Below are 16,749 nucleotides of genomic sequence, written 5' to 3' on the forward strand. Positions count from 1 at the left end.
TTGGCGTGATATATAACAGTGTGAATAAGATACTAGTGGCGCAATGGAGGCATAGCTGGCGGGCTCACTTCAGTGTGGCCGTGCTCGTTACAAACAATGCGAATGAAAACTGTGAGCTCAAGTGTGGGAGGGGGATGGGTGTGGGGGTGGGAGATGAGCTTCGTTTGCGTCATACGTGGAGAAAAAAGTAAAAAATGATGCAATTTTTCCTGAAAGCGAGACTGGAAATAGGAATGCATGTGTGGAAAATCTTCAAGGAACGTAAACAGATTTGTCGAGGAAAATGTGGACTGGTGATAGTGCATATCATAGAGAATTGTTAGAATGATATTCAAATATTGCAGGAGCTACTCGTCTTCATTTTAGAATATGAATCATCAAACTATAGATTATTCCAAAATTTTATAGTTTTTTCAAAGTTTGAAATTTTCTAATTAGTTTTGATTGATTTAATTTAATTTAGAGGTATTTTTTGATTGAAGAATCATTTTTATGTGTTTTGAATTGTAAATTGAGTGTGTAATTGAAGAATGTTAAGTGACACATAACCTAGCTACATTTGAACTGTTGTATGAATTAGAATTGGAACCGTTTGGGCTTATAGGGCTTACTTTTTTGTAAGTTGTGTAATTCTGAATGATTAAAATGATTAAATGATTTCAACTACTTCGCTCACTAAAATTTGTGTATCGACATTTATTTGTTTACATAAACACTGTATGAGATGAATGTATACGGAAAAGTGATGAATCAGGTTATAATAAAAAACCTTTGACTCATTTACAGGGAAGAGGTACTGGGTACAATATCAACCGAAATAGAAACACATAGCTTGTTTCAATAAATTTTAAAGCTAGGAAACGCGCAATGATAAATCCCACATTATTATTTTTTCAAGTGGAGACTGTGAGAGAAAAATAAATAGCGATTTCGAAAAGCTTAAGTTGAGTATAGCATCCGTTTGAAGTGGGCGAAGAATTTCATGATGAAATTATGAATAGGGGCGGAGTTGAAAACGAACTAATAAACTTCACGGAGTAAGCGTGGATGAATGCAAAATGTCGAGTCGGCCGCATGTCTGACGATCCGTTGACGAATTGCAAGTCACCATTTCTTCAAAAGAATCCAAAACACAATCCTGGTTTGGGCCTAATCTGTTGTACACTACACTGTAATCATAACTCTCTATCTCTCTCACACACTCACCCTCTCTCTCTCTGATTGTTAGTTCTGAGCTCTCAGAATTGTGAAGACGCTATCTGTCATCTGTCTGTCATGAAAAGCCTGAAAACTGCTATTATTGTTGAAACATAACAACGAGATACAATAGCAACTTTTTAAGTATTGATTATACTCGTCTTAAAAACTCATAATGATGAATGATCAGGTTTAGAGAGTTTTCAAGGGTATTATCATACTGATAATCTTGACTAGAGATATTGAATATTGTTTATCCAGTATTGGTATTGCATTGTATCATATTGTATTGCTTTGTATTGAGTTTTGGTGGATAGAGTAGTTATTTGTTATCAGTTCAAATTGCGAAAATATTGGAAATCGTATTAAATTTCTGAAATGAAATATATACCTTATACAAGAACTTGATATCTCTTCCACTATTAATGATTTGAATCAAACCACTTACAGCTTCATAATTTTTCCATTTTACTAATAATAACAATATTTATTATATTTCTGCATGTTTTAGTATTTTTTTGAATCAATAAAAATTGATAAAGCTATCAAAGTTAATAATATAAGATTGATATGCTTGGCAAAGCTTGACTCAATGATATTGGAAACAAGCTCTGAAATTTTCATCAATCATGCATTCAATTGTCCAACACACATTCATATTTGTCAAAAAACATGCTTAACACACAATACATGCACAAGGGGACACTGATATCACAAAAGCCACACATAAATACATCCTTTACAAAGATAAAAACACAACATTCATTGGGATATTTCACAAAGAAACAACATAAATCAAGACTCACAACAATATCAATGATATTACAAACAATAATTGTTTATTATGAATGTATCGGTTCAATAAATTCCTAATAAACAAAGACAATTATAAGAAAATTAAGAAGAACAAGATAATAATCAGAGTTTCTAGATTTGACTACGTTGACGTTTTGGAGGTTACTGAAAAATATGATTAAATTATTAGGGTCATAAAAATTTCTCTAATATTTTTCGAAAAAGAATTGTTGTGGTCAACGTCAGCACACAACGAAAATATGATCTATAGTTTAATACAGAATCAAATACATATAGAATAGAGCTAGGCGAATGTAAATAGATATAGTAGCAGGTTGTAGCCTCGACGAATCACGTACTCAAGTGATCTTTTTGCTCTGGAGTCACCAAAGTCAGGCGTCGCCACACCTTTCAGGGCTATTCACCTGGTTCAAGCTGGTTGGTATGTATACATTCAGACCCAGCCAAAAATGGAAAATAACACTACAGACTACTGTTAAATGGCACCACTTTCCAGCTCTAAAATTGCCCACACAAGGTGAAAATTGTTTGGTAAAACTGGAAGTCTCGAAGGTAAAATTATTAATTAGACAAATTGCACATGAAAAACGAAAACTTATTAACATCCAAGTCTATATCGATCAATGTTTTGTGAATTGGAGATTCATTTGTACTTTGAAAACAGTGGGAAAGTAGTCCGAAAACATAGAAAAATAATGTTTGAATTTCTCCGTTAATGAACAATATTTTTTCAATAATACTTCCTATTTAATTTGAAAATATTGGTACTGTCAAGCAAAGAGATTCAACGAATTTTGAATTACTATTGATATTTCATTTTGAAAAAAGTATGAAAATTCTTTGAATGATATTCTGAATTTTATGGTTTTCGAAGAGTAATATTTGATTATCACTTGCGAATCGTGGATTTAGAATACAATGATTACTTATTTCAATGCATACGTAATGCAAGTTTCAAAAGATTGAATCTCATTCATGTGGAGTTCGAATTTCGAAGAATTGGCTGTTTTTACATTCAATTTGACAATATTGATAAACCTAATATACCTTCTGACAATTTAATGTTTATAATGATTCAAATAGAGGAAACAGCTTTCTCGGTTACTCTATGCTGATTTTTTATTCATTGATTGATTTTATCTCTTCAAAAATTACTTTCATATTGTTTGATTCTCCAAATACGAATTTTGTAAAACCAATTTTTGACACTTAATCACAGGTGTCCTATGCCATTTGAATATGGATCTGAATGTATACTAACAAATTTAACAATAAAAATACTAAATTATTATTATCAATTATACATCACTCAATGAAAATTTTGCTCACAATTTTTCAAGTGTAAAAACGTATGTAACTCATTCACATGAGTTACATATTGGTATGCTGTGACTGAAAACAGCTCTAATGAATAGGAATAACTTCTCAAATAGTGTTTTTTTAATGATTGTAGGATAGTATTATTGAAAATTTTAGCTTTGTTCATCTTCAGAGTCATTAATTTTCTACATAAAATATTGGAATTATTCAGAATGTTTAGGAACGAATTACGTTTTTGACTTTTTAATCACTATTATAATATATTCATGGATAAATGTTGTTTTTTTGGATTAGTTATAGGGATCATATCGTTGTAAATCGTGCTAAGATTTCTGATCTGATGATTTATTTTTATGATTAACAAATGAGAGACCAATAAGGAGAAATTAACAAAACTCAGTTACCTATTAATAATTTTCAGGGAAAAAGCATTTTCTCTGGGAATCAAATGGATAATATTTGGAAAAATTCATTGAAAACGATTTTCAATGTAGATTAAGATATTCTCTCATTTCTGCTACTGTAGTAATTAATTGAAAAAATAACTGAGAACATAGAAAACTTATTCAAGAGTATAATATGATTTGATAGAATAGAAATAATTATTGTGGAAATTTTAAGCGTTACAAAAATAAGTGATGGATTCTACAAAAAGTACAACGTTTCTACTACAGTGACTGGAATTTATGAACTTTGAATAGGCTTAAACTTTTCTTCGATTCGATTATAAGGTCAGATATCGAAATTATCAGCGAATTTCTTCTGTCAATATTATTAGTTCATAAATTACTATTATACATACTTTGAAATGGATATTCAGTTTCTTGTAGGTATTTTTAGATAGAATGATCGATTTGATGATCACCCTCCCAACGAATTATTCAATTTTCTAGCTAGACCTTTATTGCAGAATTACATAGGAATCTAAAATTGTCATCCAAACTTTATGGATGAAATGCACTAAAATCACTGGAGTGTAAAATTGTGATTCAAAAAATTAGAGAACTAAAAAACTTTTAAAAACTCCAATTGATGAATATTAATAATTCAAAGTTTTATTTTTGTCAATTATAGAGTTCATCTCAAATAACGTTTTCCAGTGATTGAGATTCAATTGGATAGTTTTATTCAGATACAGTATACTTATTCAAGGAGTAGATGAGAATACAGTATCTGTTAGTCTACATGATACACTACTACTTATCCCATCATGTTCTGGGTGGTAAAGTAGATGATAGGATCTCTCAAATGAGTTGAACAACTATGCAGTTTGAAATTTTTCCATGATCTTGATCTTAGTTGGTAAAATTAGAAAAAATACTCTTAAACCATCTATGAATGAGATGTTATTTACAAACTTTGGGGATTCAAAGCCATACAATTGGGAGAGCAATGGTTCTCAAGCCTTGCTTTCCAATGAGGTTCTACTCTGATGAGAGTGAATAGCATTGGCTCTTATGGGAGTGTTCACATGTTTGAAGTCTGACGATGTGTGAACACCTCAGTAAGAAATAGTGGTATTCAAACCTAAGTGTTCACACATGCAGCTTGCCGTTTGGTTTAAACACTGCTGTAAGAAACAATGGTACATTCTTATTGGCTGAGTAGGAATTCATTGGAAGACAGGGTTTCAGCATGAGATTATTGTTAAATAATGAGTATCAAAATAGAATCTCAAAATACCGGAAACCATCAAACTGCCAAGTTGAGAGGTAACAAATTAAATAATATTTACAAAATGAAAGTGAGAAGCAACATATTTCAACCGTCAGGCCATTTGAGTTCACATCGATTACACCAACTTTCCAAAGTCATACAATCTTCTCAACCAGTAAAATTTCCACAGTTCATTTGCAATATTTATCTGTTTAGTGTCCATTTTTTGGATAATTGAGTAGCTAGTTTCCAGTCACAGCATACAACATGCAGTCGAGCAATAGGAACGCTTCATGGTTCCCTTAACACACAAATATCAGGTTAACACCTGCAAATCAATCAACAGATTAGTATTAAAACCAAAACTAATGTCATGTCACAGTCGGTCAACACAGTCCCGCATTGAAATCGGTGTAGAATCGCATGATGTGACGAGTGAAAGAGGGTTTTAGCCGTGCTTAAATAGGTAAAATTGTCGCGTCACCGTCGCCGACATGCGATTCGCATTGGTGTGCGTAAGACTTAAGTATGATAAAAATTCAATTTTCAAAATACAAAATTCTATAGAAAGTAATGAACTATAAAACTTCGAGGTTTCTGTGTATTATTCTCGTATTTTTACAGCTCAATTGAATGATGTGATTACTATATTATATGAATCAAAAGGATTTCCCATCCTAAAAGCAATCGAATCATCTGCTTGGATTGGCGTTTGTCTGTCATCAACAATCAATTCCAATATTTAAAATGAAGGATCTTTAAAAATAAATAAAGAAAGGAATAAATTTGAGTTCAGTCAAAACAAAAATAACTATTTCAACCATTTTATCCAAATGGTAATTGTTGAAATTTATAACTGAAATATTTTTGAGATGCACTCATAGCTTTTAACTCAGCTAATATATTATGAAAATGATGATTGAATTCCAATCCAAACAGCGTTCCTAACAAACTGTTGATTAATTGTGATAATCCTCTTTCAGGGCCCCACTAAAACTGAATAACACTGTAACAATGCTAAATTATCTGGTAAAAATATTATCTGAAGAATGAAAAATCACTATAGAAGCAATCGATCAACTCTGAATGATGTATCCATGCCGTTGATGATTCTGTGACATTGAAAGGAATATGGACTAATATTGAGAATAGGATTAATAAAATAGAAATTTGAAAATTCTTGATTTCTATTCAGTGTTAGATCGAAATGGATTGCATCAATCAAAACCAACCAACCACAGATAACAAATCCAACTTTTTTCTAATCATAGAGAAGAGCTGAGTTTGCAGGTATTGTTAAGTATCTCAGCTCATAAGATTTATTGAAGTATCAATCATTCTTGAAGATTCAAGAATACAAGAAGATTTGGAGTTTGACAACGAACAAGATATCTTGGACTTTTTTATTATTATAGGTTATAAGCTTAGTTGATGTTGGTAGCAAACAAAATAAATAAATATATAAATAGTTTATTTGAATAGTTTCAATAGAAGTGATCTGATATCGGTCAGAATGGAGATTATCAGTGAACTTCAGAATAAAAAATTGAAAAATGAGTTACTATTTTTTACTATTGAATATTCACTATTTATCCAATCATTTTGAGTTCTGCAAGTCAATGCATAATGTGCTGCAATGCCATGCATGAATCGTCTGGTGGAATTGCTTTCTTGTGGGTTGTAAATTTGAATCCATCAGGCAAATATTACAAACCTCTGGGTTTTTACATCGATTTCAATGCATCTCGGGATGGATGACAAGACATTGGTGATTCTGTTGAGGTTAATGATCTAATTCAGAATAGATCATGTCTTCATTAGGTGGGCAAACAAAATTTCCTCATCAAAATCAAATATGATTTTCAAGCTATAATCAACTCCATGCAATAATTTGCATTATCGATGATATAGTGATTGTGATGAATTTCTATACCGTCTATGAGATCATTTTTGAATTTTAAAAGATTGCTCAAATCAAAAAAACATTAAGTAATCGGAACTTTTGAGAATATTTTTGTCCATCCATTTGGAAAGATACTGAATAAGTGAATGCCTTATTCCAAATTTGTTTAGAAACTTATTTAGTTGTTAAAATTAGTTTTTCTACGACCCAAATGAATAGGTTAAGCGTATTTCCAGAAAGTTCGATCATTTTTCTTCTTGCACAACCTCAAATACCTCTATCATCATTCTCTCAGCATTGTGAACGAGTGTTTGTGAAACTGGAGGACCTGCTTTATTACCAACTCTGACCTTTATAACAAGATTCATGCATTAACACCTATGATGTCATCTGCCACTCGTGATAGTTGACTACATCTTCCTGTTCTCAACCTTAGTCAAAATCTATTTATTTTACACAAAAATGTAACTGAAAAGGAAGGTACTTTCACAAGTGTATAAATAAAAGAGATTCCCTACAAGGCTACAGTTCTGTGTATTGGAGGTATTTGAAGTATACGCAAGTTTCAGCATGACATGTTTAAATACACTGTATTTCATGATTTGTGATTTTTATTGTTTCGCACTATGTGTGAACGAATTGAAACCGAAATTCGAATGTCAGCTTTTTCAACAGAATCACCAAGCTCCTCATGTCAAAGTCGAACGTTTGTCAAGTCATCAGTAATTTCCAAGTCATAATAATTATATAATTAAAACGACGAAAGCTGGCAGGCTGACCGCTTAATTGGTGGGTGGGGAGCTGGATTTGGGGGTGGGGGAGGTATAAAAAACAATGCCACATGACGACCACCACCACAATATATAACAACAACAACACCATATATAGATATATAGAGAGAGCACAACATTTCAAGAATCGTATTGTGGTTGCATGTTGTGTGTTTGTGTGTACTGCAGCGGGGGTAGTTTTATTAGGGGATGATTGTGTGAGTAAGTACCATGAGGACTTCCGAAACGGAGCTAATACTGAGCACGTACATGGTTACTCCAACCTCCACCGGGGGGCCTGCAACCATACGCAACTACAAGTCAGCAAAGCTCTCTCTCAAGCACACACACACACGCACTCTCTCTCTCTCTCTTCTGAGAGAAAACAGCCAAGGCGTTTAATGGATAATTCGAGTCAGGTTGGAATAGTTAATTTAAATTTTTGGATATTGACATCCATATTATAAGGTCAAGTCATTACAATATTGGAAAAACTAGCGCTAGCCAATAACGTCTTCTGTCCCAAAATTTCAGTTCATTGAACTGTCCAAAGTTGGGTTTTTGGCATCACAAACAATTTAACTTTTCAAAGATTTGAATAACTAATATAAATTTCATAGATGTCTTCATTAGAGTAGCTCTCATCGAATTTCCTTTCAGCTGTACTCTCTTTTCTCAATATTCAAAACAGACTTCAGAGTAGTTCATGGAAATTAATTTAGATTTCCGTTTAATAATATTATCAGCAATTGAAGTAGATTAAAAGAATATGAGAGTGTAGTTTCCGAATAATCTTCGAAATAGACAGTAAATCTCTGGAAGTACTGTATTTCTGTTTCGAAAAGGTTTGCCACACATAGATTGCAATTTGAAGGATTGAGAATTGAGGATTTAGAAAACATAAAACGTTGATGTTCAGTCTGAATACTCAATTTTGTTCGATTGTAATATGTAAAATTTGTCTGGTCTATGAGAAATCATATTCACAGACACAGGCCTGGACACAGGCCTTTCCATCCATATTAGATTGTAATGTAGGTGGATTTTCAACGCCTTGGCTAACATCTTTTATCATTCATCTCATAGTTCTCATCCTATAGGTGAAGTACCCTAACGCAGTAGTTAATAATTTGGACAATAATTATGTTGTGATTTCAAATAATGACGGGTGACTCATGGGGAAAAAGAAGTTGTATATATTTTTGCGTGATAGGAACTCAACCTTACGTCAGGGTACTTTACCTATACTTACAAAATATGAACAGCAATATTCGATAATTGAGAATTCATGTAAATATTATAAAGTATGAACCGTTATTTATGATAATGATGCATCTAGAAATGATTGATAGTATTCAAATATAAATTGAATGGAAAATTGATAGTTTTGAAACATAACAATGAATAGCAGTTTCAAAATCATCAATTGTTCTCAGTGTTCAAGTTATTGATTGATAATTATAACAATTTTCCATGTAAATTCCATTTTCAATCTTTACCACTGTACGAAAACTGGATATCCTCATGTAGAGAATGTTAAGTAGAGGATATATAGATATAGATTAAGAGTATGTCAATTAGAGGATACTAACATAGATTGAAGTATTATCAAATATTGCTGCCAACACATTTCATCATCAGATACAGTATTAAAAAACAACAACAATACCACACACAGTTTTAAGCACATTCAAAATTCAGCACTGAAATAAACATGATATCAAAGCATATACCCAACAACCCAAAGTAATATCAATATTTGATTTATATGATACAAATTACTAAAATAAATTGCTGAGAAATATTTTTAGTAAAAATAGATTACTAAGAATAACGTTAGGGTCTTAAAATCTAGGTTGATGTAGTGTCAGCTACAGGTCAGCTTCTCTCCAGGCTGTGAATGTAACAATTTTCGTTAGTGCTTATAACTACAACGACATTTTCACTAATTTATGGATGTGCTCTAATCATCAAATTTTCAATGGTATCTAATGGTAGCAAAATCGCACGATTCTCTGTTATAATATTATCATGATCAAAGAACATCTTATGCTTGTTAGAAACGAAAAATTTCAGCATCTAGATCTTGCCACTAATCGTACATTAAGATTATCAATTTTCGAAAACGATACTGTCCTATATACAAACAAAAAAAGAAATCTTCTAATTCAATCCAAATGAAAAATAGAAGCCTACAAGTTATCGTTTCAGCAAGCATTGATATTGAGAATTCACTGAAGGAATTATGATCTTAATCATCATCATTTGCATGACAAACACGGGCTCCATGCTATGGAGACATTACGTCATTGATAATTTATCTACTGTACTTCAAAAATTTGAAAAAAATTCGACCTTAATGGCCATCGGCGACTAATTTTGGCAGTAAAAAAAATTGTAGACCGCTGTCTCAAGTCATAGCAATTAATAAAAATGTTTACGGATGCTCTTTTGTCAATAGAATTGAAGAAACTAGAAATGAAAAGTTTGAATAACTTGGGGCCCATTTGCCGGTAGCAGTTTGCTCAAACCACAATGATTGAAAAATGAACCCCTAGTTGTTTCTTGGCTTAGAAGCTCGTGCATGCGTTACTACGCGTTAGCTTGCTTTCGTGTAACTAGTCTGAGGGCCTCTTTCTGGTTTGTAACGCTTATCCAGCAATAAAATTAGCATTCAAAATAAAAAAGTGTTATGTCTATCGAAAAGTATAGTGTCTTCGAATTGGGTGTAATATTAATTCGGCATTGATTGAATCATTCGATAGAATGCATGGATGGAAACTTTATTTGAAAAACAAAAACTCATTCAGTGGAATGCAAAGCTGAAAAGGATGATTTATGTGAGTCTATTTGAGATTTGTCGATGGAACTCTCATAAATATTTATTGATTGAGAATTTAATTGATGAATTTATAAATATATATTCCCATCAACGTGAGCCAATCAAATCTCTTATTTACTGATTGGTCGACAACCCTTATGCAGAATCCTGTCAATAGGTGGCAGCACTTGTTGGGTGACAAATTCCCTCCAACTTTTTGGCTCCGCCTTCTCTCTCCTGGTTGGTCAATTTGAAATGCATCGAACTCTTAGGCCCGGACACACAAAAGCCTGTTGAATTGTAATCACGGTTCAAATTCAATAGGCTTTTGTGCGACCAACATAAATCCTGCTAATCAGTGACAGATTCACGCCAAAAGCAACGGTACTGAAGAAATTAGTTGATTAAGAAAATATCACAATTTACACTAAGTTATTAATTTTTTTCGAAATCCTTCTAATTCACTCACTCACAAGACATATTTCTATAAATTTAAGTATCTCAAACTCCTTTTAATTTGTATTCAATTGGAAGAGTTTTATTCGTAATTCTATATTTAACTCACAAAGCCCTTTATTAACAAATTCACAAAAATCAAGTTTATTCAAAATACAAAAAGTGTTAGTTGTAAGCTCTCAAACTTGTGAGCTGATCAATAATAAATCTTGAAAGCGTGTCAAAAATTATGTGTCGGTACATCAAAAATTTGTGTATTAGTACATGAAAAGTTGTGTGTCAGTACATAAAATAATGTGTCGTACTCCTTCAACAAATATGTCCTGTTATATTAAAAATTGTGTTAATCACATCAAAAAATGTGTCCTAGTACTTCGAAACAAGTGTTTCAATCTAAATATATATAGCTTAATACATCGGAACTTGTGTATTGGTACATCAAAACTCGTGTTTCAGTATGCAAAAACGTGTGTCTCGGTAGATCAAAACTCGTGTCCAATGGCAAAAAATTTGAACAGAGATTCAATATTTGACCAAATGTGCATCTTGGAAAAAGAGTGAGTGAGTGATAAGTGCTTCAAACACATTCAAAGTGCTGTGTAACAGTTGAAGGCAAGAATAAAACTATAACAGTCGTCATTTTATCAGAAATAGAGAGTCTCATTTCAATGGCTTGCAAGACCAAGTTTAATTGAATCCCCACTTGCGCCCGTTTTGAATGGTTCACTTTTCCCTTTCCATACATTCTTCATGTTCTTTCTTTGCCCATCATCTTATTCCTTCTCCCACATCCCAACTTCGTTTCTTTATTTACTTCCCCGAAAAAAACTAATAACTTTGTGAGCATCCCATTGAGAGAACAAGTTCAAAACTTTTTTAGCCAATCATGGTGGAGCTTTTGTAAGCCATCAGTCTCTCGACCAATCACAACCAGTATCTCAAAAGAAAGTTTAGAAAATACTTTTTGCGATGTAACTGTACTGTTTCTCATCCTGTCTGTCAACCAGTCTATGGATGTAATACTGTGAATGTTATTATACTTACATTTTCACAATATCAAAAATGTTTTATCGTGATCTTACTTGCAGCGTAACTATTACTATCATCGAGCTTCTTGAAAAATATTTTGGAATTCAGGGCACTAGCACAATGCTACTTGTATTATGTGTTGATATCTCAGAAATCAGGTCAACTACTATACGTAGCAGCTTAACAATTTTGAGTTTTTTCAAAGTAATTTTGTTGAACCGTTTCAAACTCTGTGAAAACAATTGTGCTGAGAGAATCACTACCACATTCTTGTATTAAGAAAATCAATATACTGCTCGTAGGGTCAATCGTTCACATTGGAAGAACATTTTCAAATTATTGGGAACTCATTATCGTTTATGTTTCTGACTGTCTAGACTTGATGTGTTGTCTTTGTAGGACTCACAAACGTTCCTAGTCCACATAGTAGCAAATTATCATAAAACCTTGAACTTAACTTGGAACTTCAATCTGATTAATAAAATCTTGTCTTTTTTAGGTTTTCTGTGTATAATATTAGTTTTTCAAATGTACCATAAACGGTGTATAGTGTGAATTAGACAAAATACCGGTTCTACCTGGAACTTCAACTGAGTTATATTAACTATTTCTCTTAAAATTATCAAATTCTGAACTGAATGTACTTTTTTGAGGTATATTCAGAGGCTTTTGTGATAAAACTGAATTTTCAACGTTCAATACCCAAGGGAGGCAGCATCGATTCTGTGGATGTTCTTATTTTATATGTAAAACTCAACTGAGTCGCTATCGATGTTGTAGAACCGTTCCATAATGAACTGTAAAATTTGACGATATATTGTGTGTTTTTATCTTATTATTTTATATGTATTGAAGGGATTATAGAAATTATTTTCTCAATTTATCACGGCTCTATTATGATTTTAGTGAAGTATCAGGTTTTATTTAGGATGAATAGTTACGTTAAATTTCCATAGGAGACAATACCTTATTTTGTGGGCTTATTTCATATGCTTTGAACGGTCTACTAAACTATTTGCAAATTTATTATGGATTTGTCACGATTTAGTAAATCTGCATTATTTTTCAGGGTGAAGTGTAATAATTAATGTTCGTTCATATAGATTGTTGCAACAGGAAAATATCCCCAAACAAAAATATTTGAATATTTTTCTTGAGAAGAACCGCCATTTAAAAAATCCCTGGGAAAATCAGAATGAGGCCCACAGATCGGCTACGAAATTACTTTGTCCAATCCAAGTTTATTAACATGACTCACTGACAAGAGCATAATATTGTAAAACAAAAACTGTCCTAACTAAATTAATTGAAGAAAGAGGTTTACTCGTAATAGTAGTATAGTGTATTATATAAAGTAAATGTGTCAATTATATGCGGATTATTATTTTTTGATTAGTTTTTTGATGTACCATTTTTACTTCGCTCAGCGAGCTGATGGAGAGAACGTACATTGTAACTCCGACTTCAACCGGTGGACCTGCAATTCAACAATGATTCAAGTTGAAAGAAAAAAGGAAAAATGATCAAAATGTTTGTTGCTTGCTTTGCTGGGACTGTTGCTAATATGGAAGCGAGGAGACGACAATGGACCCCACAGTTAGATTCGATTCTAAAATCTAAACGAGCTCACTACGTTCGCTTCCAACAAAAATTAATAATCTAGTCATTGTTAGAACAAAAAATTCATTATCATAATCATCACACTCATAAAAGCGTAATATTCATTGTTATCTAATCATAGTCGAAACAAAAAAATGTCATTACACTTATTGGAAGCGTTTTAGTTATTGTAGTCAACTGAGCCTGTTAGTTATTGAAATAATAAATAATATCATCAATATTGAAAAAAAAAACAGAAACATGCTCGTTGTCTGAAGTACAGTAGCAGCAAAAATGAGAAGGGGGAAAATTCATGGAAGGAGATAGAAGAAGGAGGAGACTATAATAGACGGAGACAGAATTCAACACCGGGGTAAGTAGTAGTAACATTTGCTACCAAAGAATAAGAAAAATTAGGAAGTGAATACCAATGATTATCATTATTCTCATGGCAGGTGAGTGTGAGGTTGGATGGTATGTGTGAATAACACGGAAAGGTAGGAAGTTCAGTCTAAAAACATAACGTCACCACAAATAATGATGGAAAATAAGAACAATAATATACTGATTAGGATAAAAAACAGTAATTGTTAACATATTTTTGGAAATGCAGTTATTTGTTGGGGTTAGTACCATTTGAACCTCAGACAGGGAACTGATGGACAGGACGTACATTGTGACGCCCACTTCCACGGGAGGACCTGTAACGGGCATCAAAATCCTCCTAATCCAGATCAAATTTAACAGGCGTCAACTGCAATACAGGCTGATCGTTGCTCGGGTCGTTCATGAATATTGTTGGAATAATAATTATGCAACTACAGTTCTCGTCATTCATCATCAGAATTGAAGGTCATAAATCACTAGATAGGCATACGACGAATCTTAGCGACGTTTTTGAAAATGACAATAATTTCCAAGAATGAAACTTATCGGGTCAATGAATTATTCTACATCACTATGGAGTGTTTCTAGAGCGAAATTAGAATTGAGATTCGATTGCAAATCCTGAAAAAATGAGGAATCCTGTTAGAAAAAACAGTTGACTTCAAATAAGTCATATACTAGCTAAGCATTCTTTTGAATATCACCTTGTATCACTCTATACGTATTTAATAACTTTTATTGAATAACTTGTATTGTTTTTATGGGAATTTTGATAAAAGTTCATTTAATTCTCAATACTGCAGCTCAGATTTGTCATACTGGAAGATCAAACATTTTTCCTCTAATATTCATGTAAACAATTGAGTTTACTACAATTTGAAACTTTTTTATATAAATTTTCCAAAACTTATTCAACATCTCCTGAGCGAATCAATCAGCCTGCATTCAAATGTTGATCACAACTGAGCTATTATCACACTGGTCTCATCCTTCAACTACCATAATATAAAACGATGGAACATATTTAATTAAAAAATGTATACAAATGAAAACATGGCTACAAATTACATCATCACATCAATAGGAGTACAAAATAGGTCCCTGTTACATACCTTCGCAATTTGTTCAGAATATTGCTTTGTTCAATTATAATATTGTTGTCGTACATTTTATATATTTGAAACATGTCTTATCTGATTTAATGTCAACTTATTCCATAATAATTTTTCTCTCGTTTGAAGACAGGTATGTCATTTTTATCTACGTTGGGTATTCGAGTTGGATTGATAAACATATTTGGATCACTTCATCAAGCACATGAGTACGGAGGTTGAAAGATGTGGATTGTATGACATTTTGAATCCTTAATATTATATTACTCTTGACCGACCCAGAAAGTCTGGTACCAAGATAATACTCGATGAATGTGATATTGATATGAATTTTTGTTGACTGAAATGTTGATTCCCGATTCACTAGAGCTCTCAAGAAAGGGTAGATGACAAGTAATCATCCAAGATATATATCTTATTCAAGATATATAATTTATTCATTATTACTCAATATAAATTGCGGAACCACTTATGTGCATCATGAATTGTGCATAATAAATTATTGTTACAGCTGCTACACTGCTAGCAGCAACTTGTCAGAGAAATCGGTCTTCTATTTTCATTGGAAAATCACATTTGATTTGAGATTATTCAATTCTAACTGTTTACTCCTAAAAGACCGCCATTCTCAAATTTTATTGGTGGATATCAGTTTGAACGTCAGCTTAGATACCTACTTCGTCACACAAGGTCGACCAATCACGTGCGAGTATACTTCAGCTGCTTGGAAGAGGTACACGCTTACAACGCACTGCTATTGGCTGATATGTCCACGTCATCAGGCATGGACTCCATTTTGAGAAATTTACCAATGAACAGCAAGCAATGGTTTTAGTGATACCCCTCCAATGAAAATTCATACTAGGCCTAATAATAATTATTTTTTGAAGCTTTTATAAGTAGATATCTGCCGAACTGATACTTATTGTAACAGATAATTGAAGAGTATGTACACCGTACTTAATTCATGGGGATATTGATACACATGATAAACGCATGATATGGGTCTAATAACTAATAACTAAGGATTGCATATTTGAATCTATCACATTCTATAACAATTATTTCTCCAACACTAGAATATAGTGGGTCCGCCATGCTTAGTGCCCAATCCAGCTTGAGATGATAAAGGGATTTACCATACATACTATAGCCTACATTATAGAGATTGATTGATTGATTATATGCCTTTATTAGGGCGGAATTAGGACTCCTGGTCCTCTAGTGCGATAGAATAGATCCTCTAGAGAAGGTATAACGATAGAATAGATAGAATATAGATAGAATAGATAGAAAGATAGAATAGGTCCTCTAGAGAGATAGAATATATCTTGATAGATCATTCTATTGCAATGGCTTCTGAGTACTTCAGAAGAAATAGCCTAAATTCGTCAAAATATAGTATGGTAATTGGGAAGCTCATTAACATATGAATAAAAACCTATCCAACCCTCAATACATCGAACTGCGAACTTTCAGCATTATTTGGATGGAAGAAATCGATGTTATTCATAAGGAACGCTGAATGTTTGAAGTGAATTTCAACATAGCAACAGCCTCTCAACGCGCCAATTTTTGCTTTACTGCGCGGCTAATTTGAAATTAATGCAAACAGTCAGAGATCAATTGCTGCTAATTGTGAATAGGGTCAGCTCCCTCTTCATCACAGTGTACGTCTACTTC

The 16,749-nt window shown here is 32.7% G+C and overlaps 1 protein-coding gene across 15 annotated transcripts in view; it reads right to left on the reverse strand.

Moving 5' to 3' along the window:
• LOC111046946 (gamma-aminobutyric acid receptor subunit beta) overlaps nucleotides 1-16,749 on the reverse strand; it is a 196,848-nt gene that overhangs the window by 106,050 nt on the left and 74,049 nt on the right. For 5 of the 15 annotated variants that reach the window (XM_039431262.1, XM_039431264.1, XM_039431271.1 and 2 more), the window contains exon 3: nucleotides 7,893-7,960. In XM_039431262.1, the coding sequence (XP_039287196.1) occupies nucleotides 7,893-7,960 (68 nt within the window). Of the gene's footprint in view, nucleotides 1-7,892; nucleotides 7,961-13,377; nucleotides 13,446-14,200; nucleotides 14,269-16,749 lie in introns of all 15 variants that reach the window. The other 10 variants (XM_039431261.1, XM_039431265.1, XM_039431270.1 and 7 more) reach the window with 2 other exon arrangements.

This window comes from Nilaparvata lugens, chromosome 6 (genome assembly GCF_014356525.2).
Source record: "Nilaparvata lugens isolate BPH chromosome 6, ASM1435652v1, whole genome shotgun sequence".
Lineage (NCBI taxonomy): Eukaryota > Metazoa > Arthropoda > Insecta > Hemiptera > Delphacidae > Nilaparvata > Nilaparvata lugens.